Source organism: Amaranthus tricolor, chromosome 14 (assembly GCF_026212465.1).
Source record: "Amaranthus tricolor cultivar Red isolate AtriRed21 chromosome 14, ASM2621246v1, whole genome shotgun sequence".
Lineage (NCBI taxonomy): Eukaryota > Viridiplantae > Streptophyta > Magnoliopsida > Caryophyllales > Amaranthaceae > Amaranthus > Amaranthus tricolor.
The window spans coordinates 11990452-12014426 of record NC_080060.1 but is presented as its reverse complement, the minus strand read 5'-3'; the positions used below and the strand labels follow the sequence as shown (position 1 = coordinate 12014426).

The 23975-nt window shown below is 34.1% G+C and overlaps 1 protein-coding gene across 4 annotated transcripts; it reads right to left on the bottom strand.

Annotated features, from left to right (window-relative positions):
- Window positions 1-2034: 2034 nt before the first annotated feature.
- LOC130799708 (novel plant SNARE 11-like) lies at window positions 2035-17501 on the bottom strand. Of its 4 annotated transcripts, XM_057662905.1 has the most exons (12): window positions 17007-17488; window positions 10720-10832; window positions 8015-8107; window positions 7746-7839; window positions 7234-7271; window positions 6416-6504; window positions 5663-5742; window positions 4722-4778; window positions 4515-4607; window positions 4356-4430; window positions 2481-2591; window positions 2035-2415 (listed from the first exon to the last, which is right to left on the bottom strand). In XM_057662905.1, the coding sequence occupies exons 2-11, from the start codon at window positions 10800-10802 to the stop codon at window positions 2502-2504; spliced, it is 792 nt and encodes a 263-aa protein (XP_057518888.1). In that variant the 5' UTR covers window positions 10803-10832; window positions 17007-17488; the 3' UTR covers window positions 2035-2415; window positions 2481-2501. The 4 variants fall into 4 exon arrangements, with proteins under 4 accessions (XP_057518888.1, XP_057518890.1, XP_057518887.1 ...); XM_057662907.1 differs by lacking the exon at window positions 10720-10832 and having other exon boundaries at window positions 17007-17501; XM_057662904.1 differs by having other exon boundaries at window positions 2035-2591; window positions 17007-17487.
- Between the last annotated feature and the right edge of the window lie 6474 nt (window positions 17502-23975).

Sequence of the window (23975 nt, the reverse complement as noted above, 5' to 3'; positions counted from 1 at the left end):
ATATATGAATACCCCAATTTTGAATCTTAGCACCTCATGTCCTACGAAGTTTGTTAACATTCCAAGGTCCTTCATTAATTCTTCGAACAACTTTTTTAAGTTTTCCATTTCCTCTATGTCACTTTTATCAAAGATCATATCTTGCTCATAATGTAAGAGATATGTCAACTTGAGCATACTAAATGCCTACTTCACAAACTATAAACCCCTACCTGACTTATCATAAAATGTTTTTATGAGATTCATGAGAGAAGTCTCTGAAAAAGACAATCTCTCGGGAGCTAGACTGGTAATTTAATTGTAAATACCCACTAGTGTGGGTAAAATAAGCCAAATCATAGATTGTTGTTAGGGGTGTACCGTGTACACTTTGATCAGTTCTATCACCAAAATCAGACCAAACTATAAATTTCAAGCTGAAAATTTTTCAAACCATATCAAAACTGTTTAAACCTCCAAATTAGACCAGTCCAAACCGTAGTAAAACAATCTAGTCTGGTCAATGATTTTTTTCCTTAATTAATATAAAGTATGTTTTATGTAAATATATTACACCTACAATCATCAAATATAATAATTCATAACTAGTTGATTGTCGATCATAGTACAATTTCTGATCTAGTCAGGTCTAAAAAAAATCGTGACATGACTAGAAACAATATTTTAAAAAAAAAAAAAAAAAACCAAACTAGACCGTTTAGATGGTAGATCAGACCAATTATAAAAACTATAATTTGATTCAATTTAATTCGCAGTAGGAATATTTGTAAATAATACTCTCAACTATTGCTCATTGATTTAAAATACCCCAAACTATTATTTAACTTTGAATACCCCTAAGTATCGGAATATTTGAACACTTTGCACATTATTTTCAATACACTGTTTTGGGGGTATTTTGAGTTAATGAGCAATAATTGAGGGCATTTAAGGCTAAGTATCCTAATACTTGAAGATATATAAAGTTAAATGATAGTTAAGGGTATTTTGATTCATGAGAATAGTTAAGACCTGAGAGTATTATTAACAAATTTTTGTTTGCAGTATTACAATTTGAAAAAATTTGAATTTTAGAAAAATTTGAGCGAAAAAATTAAAAAAAATAAGCAAATAAGCGAAATTCTAAACATTTCCCAAAAGTAAGCGTCCGAACCCCAAAGCCGTGCTTTGGAGCTGTTCGCAGTTACTAACTGCGAACAGCTATAAAAGACAAAAGAGCTGTTCGCAGTTAGACTGCGAACAGTAAAAAGACAAAATAGCTGTTCGCAGTTACTAACTGCGAAAAAAAAAATAAAAATAATAATAAAAAAAAAATAAATAAAATAAAAATTTATGTTCGCAGTTAGTAACTGCGAACAGCTATTTTGTCTTTTTTTGACCTGTTCGCAGTTACTAACTGCGAACAGCTCCAAAGCACAGCTTTGGGGTTCGGACGCTTACTTTTGGGAAATGTTTAGAATTTCGCTTATTTGCTTAATTTTTTTTATTTTTTCGCTCAAATTTTTCTAAAATTCAAAAAATTTTCAAACGGCACCAAGGTAATATAGGCGGCCTCAAATCTATATGCGCATGGGTTTGATGCCTTTGCAATTTTACAAATTGATAAGTTGATATTATGTTATTCAAAAATAATAAGTCTAAACAAAATCATATAGTTTCACAATTTATGTTGTAATTTGTTACAAAATACTAAGGTCTTATAGTTTTAAGGTTATAATATACGATGCGATTTGAGGTTTCATACAACCTAAAAAAAAATAAAAATAAAATAAAAATAAAAAATTGCCTTTTAAGTGTAAATGTTAAAGATCAAACTAGCAATTACAAGTTTGGGAGCTGAGAAGTCCAACGGTTGAGCTTGCATTTTATCCTTATTTTATCAAAAAAGGTAGCTAAATAGTACCTTTTGTTATATAATGAATCCCACACATATAGTATGGTTTACTGGAGTCTATGTGAGACAACTTGCAACCCACGCAAATGGAGTAGTACAAGCAACAATCACTTGTTTTCAAGTTGCACTTATTTCAAATAGTACAAAGCAAAAGACAAATTATCTCCATTGAATATAATTGCCAGTTTCTCACAGGTACATAAGATTCAACAAAGGTACAACATGCAGGCTGGAATTATTGCCCGGAAGTAGTATTGATTTTACAAAACTTGTATTCATGTGAATACGCGTATTTTAAGGACATATGAACGAATATAATTAGCCGTGACACATAAAATTTACTGTATTTCTCAGCTGAATCCTACCAAAGGAACAATGCTGTTGCTGAATTTGTATTCGTGTGAAGGACAGAATATATATTCTTGGCATGTGGTAAGAAGACTGATTCGAATATCATACAGAATGCCAGACTTCTGCCAGTTTGAATATAATCTTGAACAAAGGACTTCAGTACCAAAAACCTATATGCGTCAAATCTAGTCATTCAAAAGTTCACATTAATATCAAGAGATTGAAAATAAGGAACCTGCGCAGTGAAGCATCTTCTTTAGTTATGGAACCAAAGCAATCTTCGTGATTGAGCAGGTGGTGCTAATCCAGGAATGTCTCGGATGTCTTTGTTGTGCGGGTTCACAATCTGCAAACAAAAAATGGGTTATAAAGTTATTATGAAGTGGTATTGATGCTAGGTGTGAAACTGAGACTATGTAAGAGTATGATTGTATGAACATGATATTTACTACATGGTTTATTGTCTATTGATAAAGACTTGGGTCTTCTTTCAACAAATAAAATAGAATAAACAAGAGATGGATTGGAGTTTTGCGATTGGCAAGAACCCATAGACATATTCATATTCCTCAACACTCAAAGAAAAGTCAAGGAAGCAACATCTTTATCACGTGCATTTCTGGAAGACCTTAACATTTGGTCTGCTCAAAAATCAAGTGGAAGACATAAAAAGCAGTAAAACACATTTCATAAGATAGAAATTACATCCAAAAACAGTAAGTTAGCATGTGTAAATAAGGGTCTTAGAGAAAACAGAGCATAGAATCTAATACAGTAATACTAATTATATGGAGAATATAACACAAATGTTCAAATGAATAACTATTGTCAAAGAGCTGTGCAAAACCGACTTAGCAGCAAATGCCATCCTGTTGCACCAACATTTCTTTATCATCCCCTATTATACTAACCTTATGCGCTCTTAACTTTCTCTTGTTTCTCTCTAGCCTTCCACAACTTCCACTGATCCTACTTCAGCTCCTCTATCCTCCAACACCACCAGAATTTGCTGCTGAAATTGGTGGAGAATTTTATTGAACAAAAACTGAAGGGCAGAGCTCGACAGGAAAAACGATGTTTGTTTTTAACATACAAACCTTTTCCCATGTGCTTTGTGTTTTTTATTAGAAATAAATGGTCACTGTTGAATATTACCATTTTTCTACTTTGATCCGTTCTAAAAGCCTCCATATAGTAGCACAGTCTAATGGTTGTTCGATAAAACTTTCCTTTTAACTTTATGGGCACTCCTCAATCACTTAATAATCCGAGAGTAGTTTTTCATTTTTGGCACTCACACTTAATTCTATGAATCACATCTTGTTGAATATTCCCACTACTTTAAACTGTGGACCCAAGGTATTTGAAGCATCCACTTAAAATGATTTCTTTCTCTTCTGGTAGCTTTATAGTGCCTCTTGTTATCACGTTTGTGTTGAAATTACACTCCATGTACTCTTTCTTACTCCGACTTAATTTGAAACTCCGTGACTCTAACTCTTGTCTCCATTGTTCTAACTTAGCATTTACTTAGTCCCTAATCTCATCTACCAAAACAATGTCATTATGCAAATAATATGCCCCAAGACATGACTCCTTGTATTGATTGAGTTATCTCATCTAGGACCACTGCGAAAAGAAAAAAGCTTAGGACCGAGCCTTCTTAAAGGCCATCAGTGATTTGAAAATCCTTTGTTGTCCCTCCACATCATAGTGCAAAAACAAGGCTGCATTACCGTATCGTGACCATATCGTAAAGGTTTTTGAGTTTATCGCTACCGAAATATAGGCTACATTGACCTTAAAAGTATCCGTAATGACCGCGATATCTGTTTAACAACCGTGACCAAAATTGTATTTTGGCACTATGCTCCACATGTTCTAACATTTGTCTTTACTTTTCGATACATATCTTGCACGATATTAATGTATTTCTCAAATCTAAAGAACAATTGTAATAAAAAACTACTCTTCAAAAAACTTCCTCAATCATTAGTCACATAAAACTCTAAAGGTATAATCATATTTTCTACAGAGAAGAAAAATGTCAGACAGATCAACAAAGTAACCATAATATAATGAAAAACGTTGAGGAAAATTAGAGGTCCACCTTCACAATAATGATTGCTATGACTCCAAGTACTATCATGAACAGCAGGGCCATGATACATTTATCAGTAGCAACCTGTAGAAAGTTGGGAGGATGAGAACAAAAATAAAAGAAAAACAAAACAAAAGCAGTTTGGAAAGAAGTAGGTGTTGAAGAGACCTGTCGACCAATTTCCTTGACTAGCTTTGAAGCCTTTTTGATAGAGAAATTTATCGAGTCCAATTCGTTAACAATTCTACTCATTTGTTCGGTCTGAACATTCCCATAGGTAAATAACATTATTCTTTATCCACGTACATATATCATAAGCTCATTAGAAATAAACTGAAATTAAAGGCCCAATAAAACTTCTACCAAATGACTCACCTGGGCTTTAAGAGCTTCGGCAGTTTCTTGTCCAATGCCAATTGTCTCATGAATAATCTGCCTCAAGCAAACAAACATATTAAAGAATTTATATGGATGTTTACATTATTCAGAAATTCAAAGAGCATGGGCATTGGAGTTCTGTCATTTAGTCTGACATTTATATTGCACAAGGACCATCTAAGATCAAGGTCCATCTAAATAAACAGCATATGCAGCACATTAATAATATTTCTAAACCAGAAACTTCAAGTATCAGATGCTTCACTTTCAGCTTGTATCATACAATTTATTCTTACAGCCTGACAATGAGTGAATATCCAACACTTTTAAGCTCGATTAATATGTGAGGGGGTCGTTCATTCTTGATGGAGCCAAAGATTTATAGTTCTTTTGATTTGGAATATAGTGGACTATAATAATGACTTAATAAATCATGTGTATTTATTATTTATGTGAAGTTCTAAATGATTTACCATCAAGGGTCAATCCGTAACAACCTCTTTGTTATTACAAAGGTGATTTTGTATACATCTAACCCCAAATCTTTCTTAGGTGGAAGCCATAGTGGAGTATGAAATATTGTATAGAGGAGGTTGTCGTGGACTCGTGGGATATGGTCCGTATCAACTAAAGGTGACAAATAGGTCATGAGTATCATCACTATCATGTTCAATTTAGGTCACTTTGGTTTGTGTCTTATTACGGTGATAAGCTATATATTTTTGTTTTAGGTAATGTGATTTTGGGTTGATTGATGTAATCAGTATGATCGGTTTAAACAAGTTTAATGTGGATCATAGCTTCATCACCTTGTCAATAAACGAAGCTGCAGCAGATAAAATTGTACCTAAATCCTCGAAGATGGTTAGTGATCACATAACTGCTCACATACATCAGTTACTTACAAAATGTGCAGTAAAATTGGCAAAATAACAAACCTTCTTTCCCCTATCAATGGCTTGATCGGTTTCATCCATCATTCTGTTTCCTTGGTCAATCAGCTGATCATTTGTCATAGCTGCAGAATGCAGAATATAGATTTACAATTAAACCAAAATATACATATGCTTTTAAGTTTTAACCAAGACTACTTTGCGTGTCATGGATGAGATATGTGACAATATGTAATAACAAATTCCTACAATAAAAAGCATTTCAGAGTCAGACTAAGGAAAGTTGATTTGGTTTTGCACAAGTTGTTAACATTAGAAGATCGATAGCAAATTTGCAAATGGTCAGACTTGAAATGAAAGTTTGAAATTAAACATGTAGACCTATTTAAGCATGCCTAACACTGTTTGAATAAAATTTTGGGATGGGAAGGAAGGGAAAGGGAGGGGAGACTGGTGTGTTACTTCTAAATCTTTCCTCTGTTTGAAGGATTTATTTGGTTAAAACTGTAACGGAGTTATTGTTCCAATTCCCTTCCCTTGATTTCCCTCTTTTCTCCTATTGGTATCCATATGAGAAAAACACAATCTCCGCATTTCTCTCCCCTTGCTTCCTCCATTTCCTCCTATCCAAACATAGTGTAAAATTTCCCAGAAAGGAAAGAGTATATTTTATGCTTGCATAATTGCATTCATAGAGTTCTAACTTCTAACTGAGACCCTAAATAATACAATAAAGATTGAACACTTATAGAAGCCACATGCAAAAAACAATAGTAGAAGATTACAACATGCACTTACCGGATGCTAACAAAACATTATCTTCACCAACCCCTTCACCAGGCCCTTCGAACAGATCAATACGTTTGTTTTCCAGATTGGTTGCATATCTGTCCACATTCAGGGCAATGTGAATCCAAGTGAAGTATTGTTGATTCGTGAGCATAAAAATAGAGAACTTTACATTATCTGAACTCGGGAGAAGTATATTAATAAAGGACACTGTTTGGAATAACAATACTGTTCACACAATTGTTTTGGGGTTACTTCATGCCCACAAACAATATCTTTAACTACACTTTTTTGTTTCTTTTGCAAATTTTTATGCCCTTTATGTGGAGGATGAAAACCATTGAGTGGTCTAAATTTAAGGTTCAAGGTTTCACATTCTATAAATTGTTAATTTCATAATCTATCTATTACTTCGCAGCAACTCATAGAAACCATTTCTTCAGGAAGAAGACTCAAAACATTCAGAAGCTTGATCACAAGCACCCATATGAATGCACTCTCAATTAAATGATATACAGTAATTTGCAAACAAGGCCACAAGGGTATGCTTTCATTCAATTGATTCAATCAAATGTCAAGAAAACTCGGTAACTCGCAGCTTAATTACCCATTGATAACATCATGAAAAATAAGTTTATATGTTTATCCAGGATCAGGAGATGTGATGTAACTATTACGAAGTTTTTATGTGTGATTCTGTAAGCTGTTAGCTACTGTCAGCTGAAATAGGCATATAAGTAAAAAATCGTAGCAAAGGACACACAATAAAGCATTTTATTTCCAAAATTTTCATGTCAAATACATATTAATGTCTGTAGCAAACTTACTGCTTTTTCAAAGCAACGTATGAATTCAACTCTTTGATCTGTAGAGAAACATGAAAAACAAAATCAGTGCTAGCATAAGACTTAAAAAAAATGCATATAGCACAATACACAATAAAGGAAAAATAAACTTAAATACTAAACAGTGAAGAAACTATCTTCCACATCAATATGTTTTGTTTGATAAAATAATCACAAAATATGAACTCTCTTTCTAATATGTGAACAAATTTCATTTTATTAATCAAGGTTTAATCAGAACAGCATCATAATTATTACAAGTGTAAGGTAGCATGCATCAAACTCTCTTACCTTGCCTAGGTGGAAGCCACTTTAGTGGCATTGAAGCAATGTATTAAAACCATTAAATTCTAACCCAAATGTACTATGTGACAAATCTCTTATACCTTCAAACACTATCTTTTTTCGAAAAAACAAGTCAAATCAAAATTTCATTTTGAGTTTGAAATGTCAAAAACCACTAAACATGTATGCTATAAAAATAGGTGTTATACCAATGACTGCTTTTTCTCATTCATTGTCTTATTTGTGTTTGGATCATTTCGTCCTTCCAATTTCTTCACCTCTCGATCAAATTCTTTAATGAGCCTGAGAAAGTAATTATAATGTTGATAAATTAGAAAAACCAGCAGTTAGGAGGGAAGGGTAAGGAGGAGTAAGCCCATTAGATCATTTTTACAGCCTTAGTAGAGTGCCTACATAGAAAGATTTGTCAATAAATTGAACAGGTTTGACATGTCTATCTTTAAAAGAATTTGTCTACCTCTTACACTCTCGCATCTTATCAGTTAGCTCTTCCAGTTGCCTGCTTTGTCTACTTGAATCCTTGATCTTTTCCAACTTCTGAAACCCATTTCTGTTTTTTAAATAATAAAAAAATATTTTTACAAAATCCATGGCACATTCTTTCAGACATATTTGAAAATCATACAACCAAAATGCATATTGATCTTACCACAAATAAATAGTAATTTTGTACAACACGATGAACTAAAGACGTACAACCAAATAGCAAACAGAAAATATAAAAATTATGTTTCAATTTGATGCATATTTATAATACCACATGCATAAGCAATTTATCGCTTTCCTAAAATGTCAATGCAATCCCATGAAGGTATTGTATAAGGAAAAAAATCCTTATATGCAATTGTGTGATATGGTTTTGTTAGTTTATTTTACCCATGCACTTTTTTTCTCCTTTTCTTTTAGAAATTTTTTTGTTTAAAATTTTAATACTAACTCTCTAAAAATTGTTGTAAAAAAATAACTCTCTAACAATACTAAGCTTAATTAGTCATGAAAAACAAATCATGGGATAAGGGATAGGTGGGAATAAGAATAATTTGAGAATAGTTAACTGTTAACTAAAAGAAAACTATCTTTAACCTCTTAAGTACTAATGTCTAATAGTTTGGAAGTGGTTTGATTACATCATTGCAGTTGTATCGTTGAAACTTGAAAGTTAATTCTAATGCAAAATTCATCGCATTCGTTTTTTAGTACTAATAGAGTGGTTTCATTCTTTTAGAAGTGGTTTGATTACTTTCTAATCTTCAGTTTTACTCATTGCATTCTTTGAACTTAGAAAAACCCATGGCTCCAATGTTCGATTCAAGAGAAGCTGAGCAAGCTAGTGTTCAATTTGCTTGAGAGATATTGAAAATAAGAAGCAAATTAATGGACGAAGATGAGAAGGAAGGAAGAGGATGAGGGGAATGAAGAATATGAAAGGAAATCAGTAAAAAATGGAGAAAATGCACCATCACCCAATATTCAAAATGAAGAATCAGAAATTAGAATGAATTCATTTTAGGGTTTTCTAAAAGAGGGCAATTCAGACATTCTAGCTGGCTTTTAAAAAAGTAAAAAGAAAAAAAAATAAATATATAACCGGATACCGGATTCTAAAAATATGTGATTCGGATCCGGTATGTGCGGTTCTAAAACCGGATATCCAATCGGAGTTATCGATTTACGAAAATAGGATAAATTATGTGGTTTGTTTTCGAAACCGAATAATTCAGATCCGGTTTTTATGAACACCCCTCTATATAACAACATTATACCTTGATCACACTTTTAAACTTGATGATTGGCCTAGGTGTATAGTCGTTGATAGGAATCCTAACTTTTATAGTCATTTTGGAAAGCTCTGTTTTCAATCCAAGGAACACAGTTTGTGAAAAGGTGTATGGAAATGTATCTAAGATGCATATGTGGAAGTGAGTCTAAAGAGTGGTGTAATTATTATCTACAGTTTACTTATTATCTACAACTTTGTTCTATTGTTTTAGTTCTTTGTTCTTTGTTCTACATTTACTAATTTTTGTTGTTTGTTCTATTGTTTTATTCTATTGTTTTAGCCCATTCCAACTAATTGTAAGTATTCTCAATTAAGCCATATTAATACACAATACAATACTTGCCTCTCTATTCTATAATGAACTCACATTGAATTACTTTAATTCTTCTTTCTAAACTGTCTATTCTTGTGTTCTAGATGGCCAACTTGCACCATAGCTATCACAACATCCTTAGTTGTAATTTCTTCAAAAGAAAACTTGGAGGGTCCAATCAACCCAACACTAACTATGAGTAATTCATTTAATTGCAACCAATTAATTTTTTGCAAAGTTAACTACGGATTTTGTTAACAAGAGAACAAGACCAGGAGTACAAACTCTAAAGCTAACAGCTTTGTTGACTTGACCCCTTGATCGTTTTATAATTATCATATTTTATAATTATAATGATGGAAGACAAAATTATATGATTATTTATTGATTATGTACATGCTAATATTTCGTTGTGGTTTACAAGTTTCTGTAGCATGAAACGTAAGTTTGTAAGAACTTATGATATAGCCATTTGCTATATTTTGGCAAACATATTTTTGTCTTGTTCATTCTATTCCAACGGCTATCCACAAGATCAACCAAGGTATGTTTTCTCCATTTTATTTGGTAAAGATCTTGTGTATATGGTAATATACAAAAATTGATTTTATTCCTATTGTTGCCATATATAAAGAGACATATTGATCTTGGAATATAATCCTTTCCATAATCGTTTTATATATCTAACGACTAATTAGTTTTTGTTGGAAAGTTTCCTTGAATACAAAGATATGGTGGCTCTTTTCAAGGCCTCAACAGATCCAGTTAAGGCAAGTTACCGTTAAGGATTCTGTTGTGATTTTCGGTGACCTATGTTCACCAAGTAATCAAGAACATGATTAAGGTAATTATTCACTTTTAGTTGGTCTAAGTTAGAAAAGGACCCATCACATGTTTGTGATTTGGTTTGTATGGGAATCAATAGTACATGGTTCTATTGATGGTGTAAATCTTGACATGTGAAGCTTTGAGGTGCAAGATTGCAATCCTAAGATTAAGGTAATGAGCATTGGACACCGTGAGAAGCATGTAAAAGAAAAGTCAAGCATGAAAAAGGAAACTTTACTACATTCCAACAGCAGGTCGAGCGAAGCTACAGGCACCCTTCTGCTGCTTTTGTTTCGTTGCTGCCTCCTTCAGTTGCCGTCCCATTTTAAGCCACACTTTACTACATTGTTCCTCCTATAAAATATACAAGGTTATTTGGTGCACCAAAGTACTTGCTTGTTTATTTACTCCCTAATTAGCTTCTCTTTTCCCTTACACTTATCTCCATTGTAATTCCTTCAAGTTTTGTATTCTCTCCTTTAAACACATTAATATAATCCTAGGCTAGATGGTAGATGTAGTCCAAGATTAGTTAACCACCTTAAATACTTGCCTTGATTATTTATTTCTTATTGTCATTCATCATACACTTGCATATTTGGTTCTTATACATTGACACAACACAAACCTTTTCTTAAACCTTAATTTGTGATTCTTGAGTGAGGTTAATAACTCTTCTTTCAAATTCAAAGCTTCAAACGTCTATTTATTTAAAGAATGAAGAACATGAAAGACACACATTAAGAATACAATCAATAAACACATTACAAAAAGTCTTTTAAGTCTTCAAAGAATCCTACATTAAGAATTACTCTCAAGCTCTACATTCAAATTAAGCTTCATTAGGTTGCCTTGTATTTTATAAGAGTATTTTTTGTTCTTAAGTTGTTATCATTCGATTCAATATAAGAAAAAGAGGAAAAAGAATATATTTAGTTCATTAAGATTAAAGAATCTAATTTGGTAGATTGTAGCTACATCGAATGCTTAGAAGATAAGTGTGACCTTCTTCTAAAGTTTGTATCTAGAATTCTTGATGAAAGTGAATAAAGACTATTTACCCAAATCCTAACAGCTAGGAAAAAGCTCGAGGATAGAGATTGGTGTGGGAAAGTATATATTTTACATATTTAGATTATTCTAGTTTATTCTATATTACCTTAATTAATGTATAGAATATTTGGTTACCTAGAATAGATGCTAGTGTTCATGTATATATTGGAGAATGGTTTACTCCTTAATTAATATAGAAAAATCAGAGTCATAGGGTTCAGATCCGAGAAGGACTCATCATCTACCATACCTTACCTGTAAATGACCGATTTTCCAGAAGAACAAACACCAAAAACCCTAATATCCATGGAACAGATGGAACAAATGTTCCAGATGTTTCAGAAACTCAACAAAACAAACAATCAAACCGAAAATACAACCTCTGTCAAAATCTCGGAAAAACTTACATATCACAATTATACAAAATGGTGCAAGTTAATGCACGTAGCCATTGGAGGTCGGGGGCGGCTCAGTCACATCACTGCCGCACCCCCACCACCGCTAGACCTAGACTACGCTCAATGGGAACAAAGGAATGCCATGGTCATAGCGTGGATAATTGAAAATATAGATGGAGAAATTGTTAACCAATTCTTGGATTATACAACTGCACACAGCCTATGGCAAGGAATCGAAAGTCTCTTGGGATGTGGTAGAGATGAACTCCAGATCTTTGATCTGAGTTCAAAGGCAGCAACTTTAAGACAAGTAATTACACCATAGAAGTTTACTACAGTAAACTCAATATATTATGGAAAGAAATTGACCGGAGAATGCCGAATCCAATGACCTGCTCGAAGGACATAACAGAATTCAACAAGTATATACAAAGACAAAGACTCTATCAATTTCTTACTGGGATTAATGACAATTTGGACAAAGAAAGAAGGGATAACCTCAATAATGAACCTCTGGAGGCAGCCTATGCCACAATCAGACGGGAAATAGCACACTTGAAAACAATGAATGGCGTCTCATCACTGGGAATGAGTCCCTCAGAGATTGGATCGGGTTTAGCCATGAGAAACAAAAACCTCCAGAGAAGCCGAGAAGAGGATGACCGGAGAAAACTCCGATGTACTCACTGTGGTGGCTCAAGGCTTACAAAGGAGGGATGCTTCAAGCTTGTGGGGTACCACGATTGGTGGGATGATCTACAGAAGCGGAAAACCGCCACCAAGGCATCGGCAAGCCGGACCGGCGGTAAGGCTTACCTAACTACTGCCGAACAACCGTCATCATGTGTGGAATCAGGTAAAGTGAGGGGCTGTAGCAAGGGGGAAGGAGAAGGAACAATGACCACATAACAAATAGGGAACAGAAACAACAGCGAGAAACAGAGAAGGGAAAAGAGAGAAACAACAACCGCAACACTAGGGGAGGGAGACACTCCCACTTACCCTCTTATTTATAACCTAAAAGACTTAACCCTACCTCATACCTCCCAATCTCATTTAGCCCAAACACAAAGCCCACAAAATTTCTACTAAAATTTCTGGCCCACACCACATAGTATCCACAAGTCTTCTTAACCGTAAACCTCATTCTCAATGGATATTTGATTGCGGGGCAATTGATACAATGACCATTGATCCTCGTGATTTTTTATCGACCCATCCCACTCACCGCACCCATATCCAGACAGCTAATGGGGAATGTATATCGGTTGACCGAGCTGGACCAGTCAATATTTCTCTTTCTGTTCATCTTAAAAATTGTTTGTTAATTCTCAGTCTGTCTCATACATTATTGTCGGTTAGTCAGTTAACCAAGGAATTGAATTGTACTGTGCTCCTAATCTCTGAAAATTGTATTGTGCAAGATGCTTAGACAGGGACGATCATTGGGCGAGGTATTGAACGAGGTGGGCTATACTATGTCGATGAGGTGATTCAAAATAGTGGTGCAATGCTTGCTCATGGATCTCCTGCTCACCAATTGTGGACTTGGCATCGTCGTTTAGGTCATCCATCCCTAGGTTATCTAAAACGACTTTTTCCTTCTCTTCATAATTGTACTACGTCCCTAGATTGTGAAACTTGTGTACTAGCTAAAAGTCACAAACATTCCAATTTTCCCAGTAATACTCGTGCCCCCAAACCGTTTGATATAGTACATTCTGATGTATGGGGCCCAGCCCCACATATTGACTCTCATGGTTTTGCATATTTTGTGTTATTTGTTGATGATTGTTCCCTTATGTGTTGGGTTTATTTTTTGAAACACAAATCTGAAGTTTCCGATGTCTTTGTCAAATACTATAACATGATTCTTACTCGATTCCGTGCAAAACCTAAGATCCTTCGCTCAGATAATGGTGGTGAATATATTTCTGTTGCAATGAAACAATTTTTTCTCAATCATGGTCTTGTTCACCAAACCTTATGCCTAGACACTCCACAACAAAATGGGGTTACTGAACGCAAAAACCATACCCTGCTTGAGATAGCACGAGCTCTCATGTTTGAGGCTCATATGCCTGTTCATTTTTGACCCGAGGCTATTGCTACTGCCACCTATCTCACAAACCGTCTCCCTACTAAAATCCTCCATTTCCCGACTCCTGTTGCCACCCTCCATACCTTTACTCCTGTTCCCTCTTCTCATTCCCTTCCTCCTCGCATATTTGGGTGTGTAGTGTATGTCCATCTTTCCTCTAGGGTACGAACTAAGTTTGAACCACGGGCAGTCAAATGTGTATTCCTTGGGTACGGCGTTACTCAGAAGGGCTTATCGATGTTATGATTCGATCCATAACAGACTTTATACCACCATGGATTGTGACTTCTTTGAACAATCTTACTACTATACCCAGCCTCGATCTCAGGGGGAGAGTGTGAGTGAGGAGAATGAGGATCTTAGCTGGTTAATTCATCCCTTGGCTGCTGACATTCGAGATCCCAAAGAACAAGTAGGCACCACCACTGATATTGCCACTGACATTGTCACTGAACCATCTCCTCAGACTACTCCAGTCTCTGAGCATCCGGCTGAACAAGAGGTAACACCAAGTTCTCCTGCTCCTTTCATTGATATACCTACTGATGATATTGTGCCAAGTAGTGTTATTGTTCCCAGGAAATATGAATTGCCCCCATAGAGTACGAGAGGAATGCCTCCCAAAAGATATGATCTTGAGTTTGAATCCCAGAGATCCCGAAACCCTATTTATAGGCGGGATGATGAACAACTATCACAAACAGCTTTTGCCTTCAATACTTCTCTCTATTCCAATACTATTCCAAAAAGCACTGAAGAAGCCCTCCGAGATCTGAAGTGGAAACAAGCTATGAATGAGGAGATCATAACCCTCCAGAAAAGCAGGACATGGGAGAAATGTATGTTACCAAGTAACAAGAAAACAGTTGGATGTAAATGGGTTTTTTCAGTCAAATATCATGCAGATGGAACCATTGAGAGGTATAAAGCGAGACTTGTTGCGAAAGAGTACACACAGACATATGGGATAGAACACACGGAAACATTCTCAACTGTGGCTAAAATCAATACTATCCGAGTCCTCTTCTCTATAGCAACAAACAAAGAATGGCCCCTATATCAGTTTGATGTGAAGAATGCCTTCCTACATGGGGAGATTGAAGAAGAAGTTTATATGAAACCTCCACCAGGTTGCTCAGATGAATATAATCAGGGAGAAGGGTGTAAACTTAAAAAGGCGTTATACGATTTGAAGCAATCTCCAAGGGTGTGGTTTGGTAGATTCACTACAGCAATGAAGAGATTTGGTTACAAACAGAGCAACTCAGACCACACTTTATTTCTCAGGAAGAGTGGAAACTAAATTACATGTCTCGTTATCTATGTTGATGATATGGTGATTACTGGGAACAATGCTAAGGAAATTGATCGGCTCAGGAGCAAATTATTTCAAGAATTTGAGATGAAGGATTTGGGACAACTGAAATACTTCCTTGGAATAGAGGTTTTAAGGTCAAGGAAGGGGATATTCATTAATTAAAGAAGGTACACCCTAGACCTCCTGGCAGAAGCAGGCATGTTAGACTGCAAACCGGCAGAGACTCCTATGGTAGCTAATCATGGTCTACAAATTGTTGAACGGACAGAAATGGCAGATCAAGATCGTTATAGAAGAATGCAAGGGAAGCTGATCTATTTATCTCACATGAGACCAGATATCGCCTATGCAGTAGAAGTTGTAAGTAAGTTCATGCATCGACCTCAAGGGGAACATATGGCAGCAGTCTTGAGAATCTTGAGATACTTAAAGAGAACCAATAGTAAAGGAATCTTCTACTCAAAGAATGATAATCTTGATCTTATCGGTTACACAGATGCAGACTGGGCAGGTGATCGGGATGACAGGAAATCTACTTTAGGATACTTCACCCTTGTAGGGGGTAATCTGGTCACTTTGAAGAGTAAAAAGCAGAAGGTAGTTGCCTTTTCCAGTGCTGAAGCAAAATTCATAGGAATAGCAAAAGGAGTCACAAAGATTATATGGATCAGAAAACTTTTAGGAGAACTAGATTGTCACTAGACACAGGCAAGTCCACTATATTGTGATAATAAAGCAGAAATAAGCATCTCCGAGAATCCGGTTCAACATGATCGAACGAAACATATAGAGATTGACCGACATTTTATCAAGGAGAAACTGGAGAACAAGATCATCCGCCTTCCCTTTGTTAGATCGAAAGACCAACTAGCTGACGTTCTCACAAAAGCCGTCTCATCAGAGGTCTTCAATAGTACTTTATGCAAGTTAGGCATCGGTGATCCCACGACCTCGATGCCTAACTTGAGGGGGAATACGGGAAAGTATATATTTTACATATTTAGATTATTCTAGTTTATTCTATATTACCTTAATTAATGTATAGAATATTTGGTTACCTAGAATAGAGGCTAGTGTTCATGTATATATTGGAGAATGGTTTACTCCTTAATTAATACAGAAAAACAGTATTCCAAAACCCCAATTTCCGCAACTGTTTAATCTTCAATTGGGCCCTTTGGAGGACTGAACTCAATATTCATTGTGTTCTTTATTCTTACACCTGTACATTCTATTTTTATCATTTGCTCAAAACAAGTCTCATACTTATTCCACAAAACAAACTTCTGTTTTTAGTTTGAAGTCCCGACTTATCTTCTCAAGATCCTGACTTGTTATGATTAAAAGTTGTTATCACCCTTATTGATACTTCAAGATTTATCCTGTCTTGTAAATAGTTTTAATCCTATATTTATAGGTCGTTACTTTACAGTAAAAAAAAAAAAAAAAAAAAAAAAAAAAAAAAAAAGCAAGCATGATATGAAACAATTATAACGTATAACCATGAAATGAAAATCGATCAAATCTCCGATGCTGTAATAATGAGCTAAATTCAGGACTGTTAAGCACAATCAATTATGCAAAATACAACATTTTATATCAGTTTAATTCAGAACAAAAGAACTTAACAGCGTAATTCAAAAAAGCATAAATCTTACGATAATGCTCGAAATATGTCACTAATTTGTCCTTCAATTTCTCCGAGCTCTTCGCTGATCGCGGATAACGATGACATTGTCAAATTCAGCAAAATGTCAACGCGTTCTTCTCTTGTTATCACTTGCTTTGTTGCTTGTCAAAACTAGCACATTTTACGCTGTCGCATCAGGAACGATCCACAAATGATCCCACAAAGACGAGTATTTCAGCTCAAGAAATAGGAAAAAAATACTTTTACAAAATGAAATTTCGTTCAGGAGAGGAAATTGAATAATTTTCCCTTCCTTTGATGAATTGGATAGAGATTTAAGATCTAACAAATGTCGCATTTGAGTGATCAAAATCTGGGGTTGTGAAGATCGAACTTTCTAGCGAAAACGACAGAGAATTTGAAAATGGAGATGGTGTTTCTCTCTCTTCTACTCCTGTCTGTTTGGTTTCCATTGATTTACGATTTATACTTCTATTTTTTTTGTTTTTCAATTATTTTCTACCCGCTTTTCATAGTATGCATCAGCTAAACAAAATTCCGTTATCAGGTTATAATATTGCAATTGTTATAATAGTCCCTCCGATCTTTTAATTTAGTCTCATTTTCTTATTTGGCAAAATCTTTAAATTAGTTTCATTTTTATTTTTGACAATTCTTTTTTACTTAAATACCCTTAGTTCACACAAGTAATTACGAATATACCCCCATATACCTTACTTACCCAACTACCCTTCACTACTTATCCTTCACTACTTACCCTTTACTATTTACCCTTTTTAATGGACCCCACACAATCTTTAATATGCGTGCCCAAGGAAATGGGACTAAATTAAAGGATTGGAGGGAATATTTGTTATTTTATCAGGTTATGTTTATCTAAATTTGAAAATGTTTTTTCTAAATGAAAAAGACAAATGATATATTTTTTCCTCTAAATAGTTTTCCCAAAAAAATCCAATTTTTTATTTAATTTTTTTTCAAAATATCCGATATTTTGTTAAATATACTTTTTTACCCCCTTCAATTGATAAATAAGGAGATATTTAAATTTTACACCAAAACCAATAACGAAGGGGAGACCACTAAAATATCAAGTTTATGAAAAAGTTGATGAGAAAGATTAATTTAAATTTTTCACTCTCTTTTCTCATAATTGGATTTTGTTTCCCCCCAAAGTCGATCACACTTTCCCATGGAGGGAAAATTCAATTTGTTGTGTAAGGATACTGAAATCAGATAATTGAAAATCAAGTATTTGTCCAATTACAGACATTAAAAAAATTATCTTCAATTACATTCATTACATAAAATAGACAACTTACATTAACCCAAAAAATTCTGAGACTTAAAAAAAATCACAAAGAGCTTAGCAAACAGCTTAAATTGAAAAATAAACAGTACAAAAACTTATTTGTATCATTTTATACTCTTTAATGATGGTCGTTGTTAGTGATTTCGTGCTTATTTTGAGCATTTGCTATTTTATCCATTTTGGTTATTCATATTGTTTTTGAGCGGTTTTGATTGGTTTAAGCATAATTCCAACGATCTTAATTATGACGGAGTTTACTAAGGGGATTTTAGCTCGGTTGAAGATAAACTACAAAGAAAATGAGCAAAAGAGTAGAAGAGTATTTATAATGCAAAAGTTTTGAGGTGAAATTTGATATATGTCTAATCTTTTGATCATAACATTTGATAGAAAGATCATACTACTACAACTTTTGAGATATTGGAAACTAGACTTCAAGAGCATTCTAACGATATATTATATGCCCAATTTCGACAATCGAGCAAGAAATGACGTCCGTTTGAAGTTTGCTGAAATTGTCAGGATAAAAAAGCCCACTCGAATTGATGTTAGGCCTATTTTTCGTTGCTTTAATTTTAATTTTATTTTGTCTTTATTTTAATTAAATTCTTAGGGGTAATTTATTGTTTAATAAGGGGAAATTAGGTTAGGCCTCCTTGGAGCATAGAGGTGGAGATTGAAAAACCTCTTCTTCGTCCTTCTTCCTCTTGTCCTTTTTCCTTTCCTTCTTGTTCCTTCATTTTCTACTCCATATAACACCATTCAGAATCTTTGTAAGCTTTCTTTATCATTTAATTAATTTTCTTGTCATTTAATTATTTTCTCTTTTTAGTTTAATCTTCCTTTATCAAATTTGTATTAGTTTAATATTCCCTTGTCAAAACTTTAATTATTTTTCCTAGCAATAGCCATTAATAAAATTAGTATTGTTCTTAATATTTTGTCTCTTGGTTCTTTCATTGTGTCTTTTCATAGTTTAATTATTGTTAATCCTTGCAAGTGTTAATATTATCATGCTTTGTTTCATTCTAGGGTATGTAATTATTGTTTTCACCGTGAATAGTGAGTGATTTCAACATCATATAGTTTGAAACCAATTTTTATTGCATTTTTAGTTTGTTAGTGTTGAAATACAAAGAGATGTTCACGTGCAACAAGAGGGGGGTGAATTGTTGTGCACTAACTTTTGCTTTATTTTGCTCTAATTTGCGGAACTTTAATAAACAAAATAAGACTTAAACTTAGAAAGCAAGAAATAAAAAGAGACAAGGATTTTACGTGGAAACCTTCTTAGTCTAATAAGAAGGAAAAACAACGACCCCCTGGGATTTCAAAATTCTCACTATGTTTTAGGCAATCAATAACAATTACATAAAACAATTTTGCTTCTCTTGAAGCTTCTCTTATTCTAGGCCTAATTCTCTTTCTCTATTCTCCCTTTCTCTTTCTTTATTCTCACAATTCTCTTCTCACTTCCCTTAGACTTTTCGTAAGTCTAATTTCAACAAAACACTCTAACACCCTTTACAAGGCCAATTCTCTAAAGGATAAAAATCAAAATAATTACTTAAGAAAAATATAATAAATTAATTGGCTTTTAAAACTTAGAAAATATTTTTCTTAAAATGATCTCCCACTTTGGACACTCTTGTATACCAAATCGGTTTGAGCAGTCCCTTCTATTTATAGAGGGAACAGCCATCAGTTTCCATAAGCATAACTACCACGTACTTGCACGTGCATAGTGGAAACGGTAGTGGAGTGCAATAACTAGAAACCGGTTATTTATTTTCTAAAAATAGAAAACGGTTGCCTTATGCTAAATATAGCATAGGAGTCAAAACAAAGATCTTAAATTAAAGGAGATCCGTTTTTTTCAAAGAAATATTCTTAGGCTATTTTTAGATAACCTAAAAATAGTTTTGCCAACTAACTTATTAATTAATTTAAGCAACTAAATTAATTTTTAACCGTTTACATCAACTAAATACAAAATAGTATAATAACTATAATTTTTCAGTCGATGTATTTTTCTCCATATCTGCAGCGTAGAAACAGCGTACTGTCTCCATCTTCAACATCTGTTAGATTGCTTGTTCTGGGAACAGTAGACTGTTTGTCTATTCTTAACATTTTAACACTCATCTAACTTCTTTGACTTTTAAGACACGTACAATCTTCCATACAACAGATCTTCAGGCTTCATCAACGATTTCAACAAAATCGGATATATACCTACAAAACAATCTCTAAAATATGTTTTTTTTATTAAAAGTGAAGTCATCATCAAAACCTAGGAGGTCAACAAATTCCCCCTTTTTGATGATGATAAACTTTATAAACAAACTTAAGTAAACAAGAGTAAAACAAAATTCTTAGAGTATACTAGAGATTAAAGTAACTCTAAATAACTTAGTAAATTAACTCGTTACAATATAATTTACCAAGCATGCATATACCAACTTACTCTAAAAACATAATATCAATTCATTTAAATACTTAAATTAAAATAAAATAACCTAAAAAAAACATAAAGTATTCTCAAGATAAACAACTTTAAAACAGTTAAACCAAAACAATTTAACCAAAATACTCATAATAAAAAAAACAACACAGATGATAAGTTTAGCATACTCAGCAGCATAATTCTTGCCCACAACACATTTGACTTCCATAATTGAATCAATATGAGTCAATTAAGATATGTAACTGTGTTTTCTCACAGCTCCTCTTAAGTTTGTGCAATCTCTTCCCCCTTTTGTCATCAATCAAAAATAAGACAAGGATTATCAATCCTCAGCACAAAACATATAGAATTGTCAGTGATGAAATCAAGAAACAATAATAAAAGTAAGTGCCATGAACAACAATCAAACCTGCATATAGTTAGTTGTCACAGACCATTAATAAAAGCAAAGAAAAGTAGCAAATGTTCAACGTTACAACAACAATGTACCCCAGATGGTACAAAGTAAAAAGTGAAATTGTTTGTGAAATGCAACAGCCAATCAAGTCTTAAAAAAAATAGGGGAGAGGGTTGAAGGGGCGGTCTCTTCTTCATCCACATATTCGGTCTGCACTTCTACTGTATCCAACTTTGCACCAAGACGATTCTCCATCATGGTAAGTTGATCAACAATTGAAGCGAGTGAGACACGAACTTCATCTTGAAAAGCACTGAATTGAGACTGTAAGTCATTGAGCTTGGAGAGAACATAATGTGAGGAAGCTGTAGAGATAGGTTCAGCACAACCAATACCAGGAGATGATGGAAATGGTGGTGGTGTAAAGTGAATAGGTGATGGAGGTGGTGATGGAGTGTGATTTGGTGGTGGAGTGGTTGGCTTGGGAGAGAGAGGTTTCATTTGAAGTAGGCTCAGAAATGGTTTCAAAAGTGATATCATCAACCAATGCAGCCTTTTGTTTTGAAGCAAGCCTCTTACTCTTCCTTTGAACTGCTTTACCCTTCCTCCTTAATGCAATCACAACCTCTTCATCACTGGAATCATGACAGAGATCATGAGGCACTTCTTCTCCTAAAGCTTCTTCTTCTCCTTGTTCCCCCTCTTTTCTTGCCCCCTCTTCCTGTTCCCCCTCTTTTCCTTCTTCAGTGGGAACATGCCCTTGTTCTTCCTCCTCTACTTCTTTTTCTTTTTCATTTTCTTTTTCTTCTACTTTTTCTTCTTTTTCTTTTTCTTCTCCTTTTTCCTTCTTTATTTTTTCTTCTTTTTCCATTTCTTCCTCCTTCAAATTTTCTTCTTCTTCTTCTTCTTCTATGTCCTCCTCATCAGAACCTACATCAACTACTTCTTCTGATTCATTTACTAACACCCCTTTATTATTTAGTTTGAGATGCAAATTCTTCAGACATCTTGCACCAATTCTCATATTGGGTCCCATTGGGAACTCCAGCCCATCCAATGGTACCCCAAACTTGCGAAAAATCCATGTCAACAGCCCCCCATAACCAACAACATTCTTTTTCTCAATGCAGTCAGATAAATGTGATATCATCAAAGATGGAAAATTTATTTTTATTTGATTATCCATGCAATAAATCAAGGTTACATCACGTAGACTCACCTCACTCCTCTTGGAGTTTCGGGGAAAAATGAATCTTCGTGCAACATTGTAAAGTAATTTATGCATTGGAGACAATACATTGTGACTGATTTTACCCCTCTTTTGTTCAACCCCTAAAAACTTAAAAATCGTTTTTTCATTTATTCCTGAAAAAACTATCTTTGTACCAACACAATATGTATCAAACCCAACATTCGGAATATTGAACCATTCCCCTAACAAAGCACTGTTAAACTCTAATTTTATGTTCCTAACCATACTAGAACACATTCCACAGTCATTGGAAAAGTTTGAAATAAACTCTCGCATAATGTTTGGGAAAATGGGATTACAACTAAACTCAGTCATCAAAACCTCCCATTCTTGAAATTTTAAAATAGTATGAAGTTGAGGAAAGTTTGTAGAGTCATACCAGTACTTATCTAGCCCAAAACCGACGAACATTTCCTTTGCAATCTCTTCAGCACTGTTAGGATTAACTTGCTTCAAACGCTTGACCGCTTTGGAGGATGATTTTCTTTTTGGTGAGAATATTTTGCGTTTTGTTCCAACATTGTCAGTGGTTTCTTGAGATGGTGATGGTGCAGCGTTCAGTAATGGGGGTGGATGAACAATTTTTAAGGGTTTTGGTTGGGTGTTTTGGTGGGATGTAGAGGCTTTCTTTCCTGATTTAGAAGTTTTTTCTTGCTTGATTTTGGTGTTTTCATGTTTGAATTTTAAAAGGTTGAGAGAAGAAGGAGAACGGTTTCTTGAGATGGTTTTTGAAGAAGGAAAATGACGGTTTGAGTGATTTTGATGTGGTAAGGGCTTTTTAAAGATGGCTGACGGTTACCTCACGTCCCATCTCATCAATGCCATTCATCATGGCTTTTGATATGGAAGGATTGAGTGGAGTTGGGATTGAATTGGGATTAAACCGTTTCCCATTAAAATTTTTATTTATTTAAGTTTAAATTGGCTAAACATTTTTCAAACAATATGATAATATAATTTATGATATCAAAATAAAATACGAAATCAAAATAAAATAATTTTTTTTTTAAAAAAAAATGAATTATAATATTATGAAATATTATGAAGAAAATAACGAACATATTGCTTTGGTCTGATCAAATTAACACCATGCAAACAAGAGAATATTCATAGTACAAACTTTATTACGTGTTTACCTGATCCATGCAATAATTGATTTTCAATCAAAATATTGAGGTTGATTCCTAACCCTCTTTTTTCATGATGCTTCATCGGGAATTTTATGCAACCAAATTTAGTGGAGCTTGATCATACCGAGTTCCAATCTTATCTTTTCATATTGTTCCCTTAGAAGTGGTTTGGTTAAAATATCTGCAACTTGTTCATTAGTATTGACATGCTTTAATACAATATTTTTGTGTTTCACGTTATCCTTAAGAAAATGATGTCTAATATGTATATGTTTAGCTCGTGAATGATGCACTGGATCTTTAGATATACATATGGCACTGGTATTATCACAATAAATAGGAATACATTCAACTTTAATACCAAAATCTCTTAGTTGCTGTTTTATCCAAAGTATTTGGGAACAGCAAGCTGTTGCTG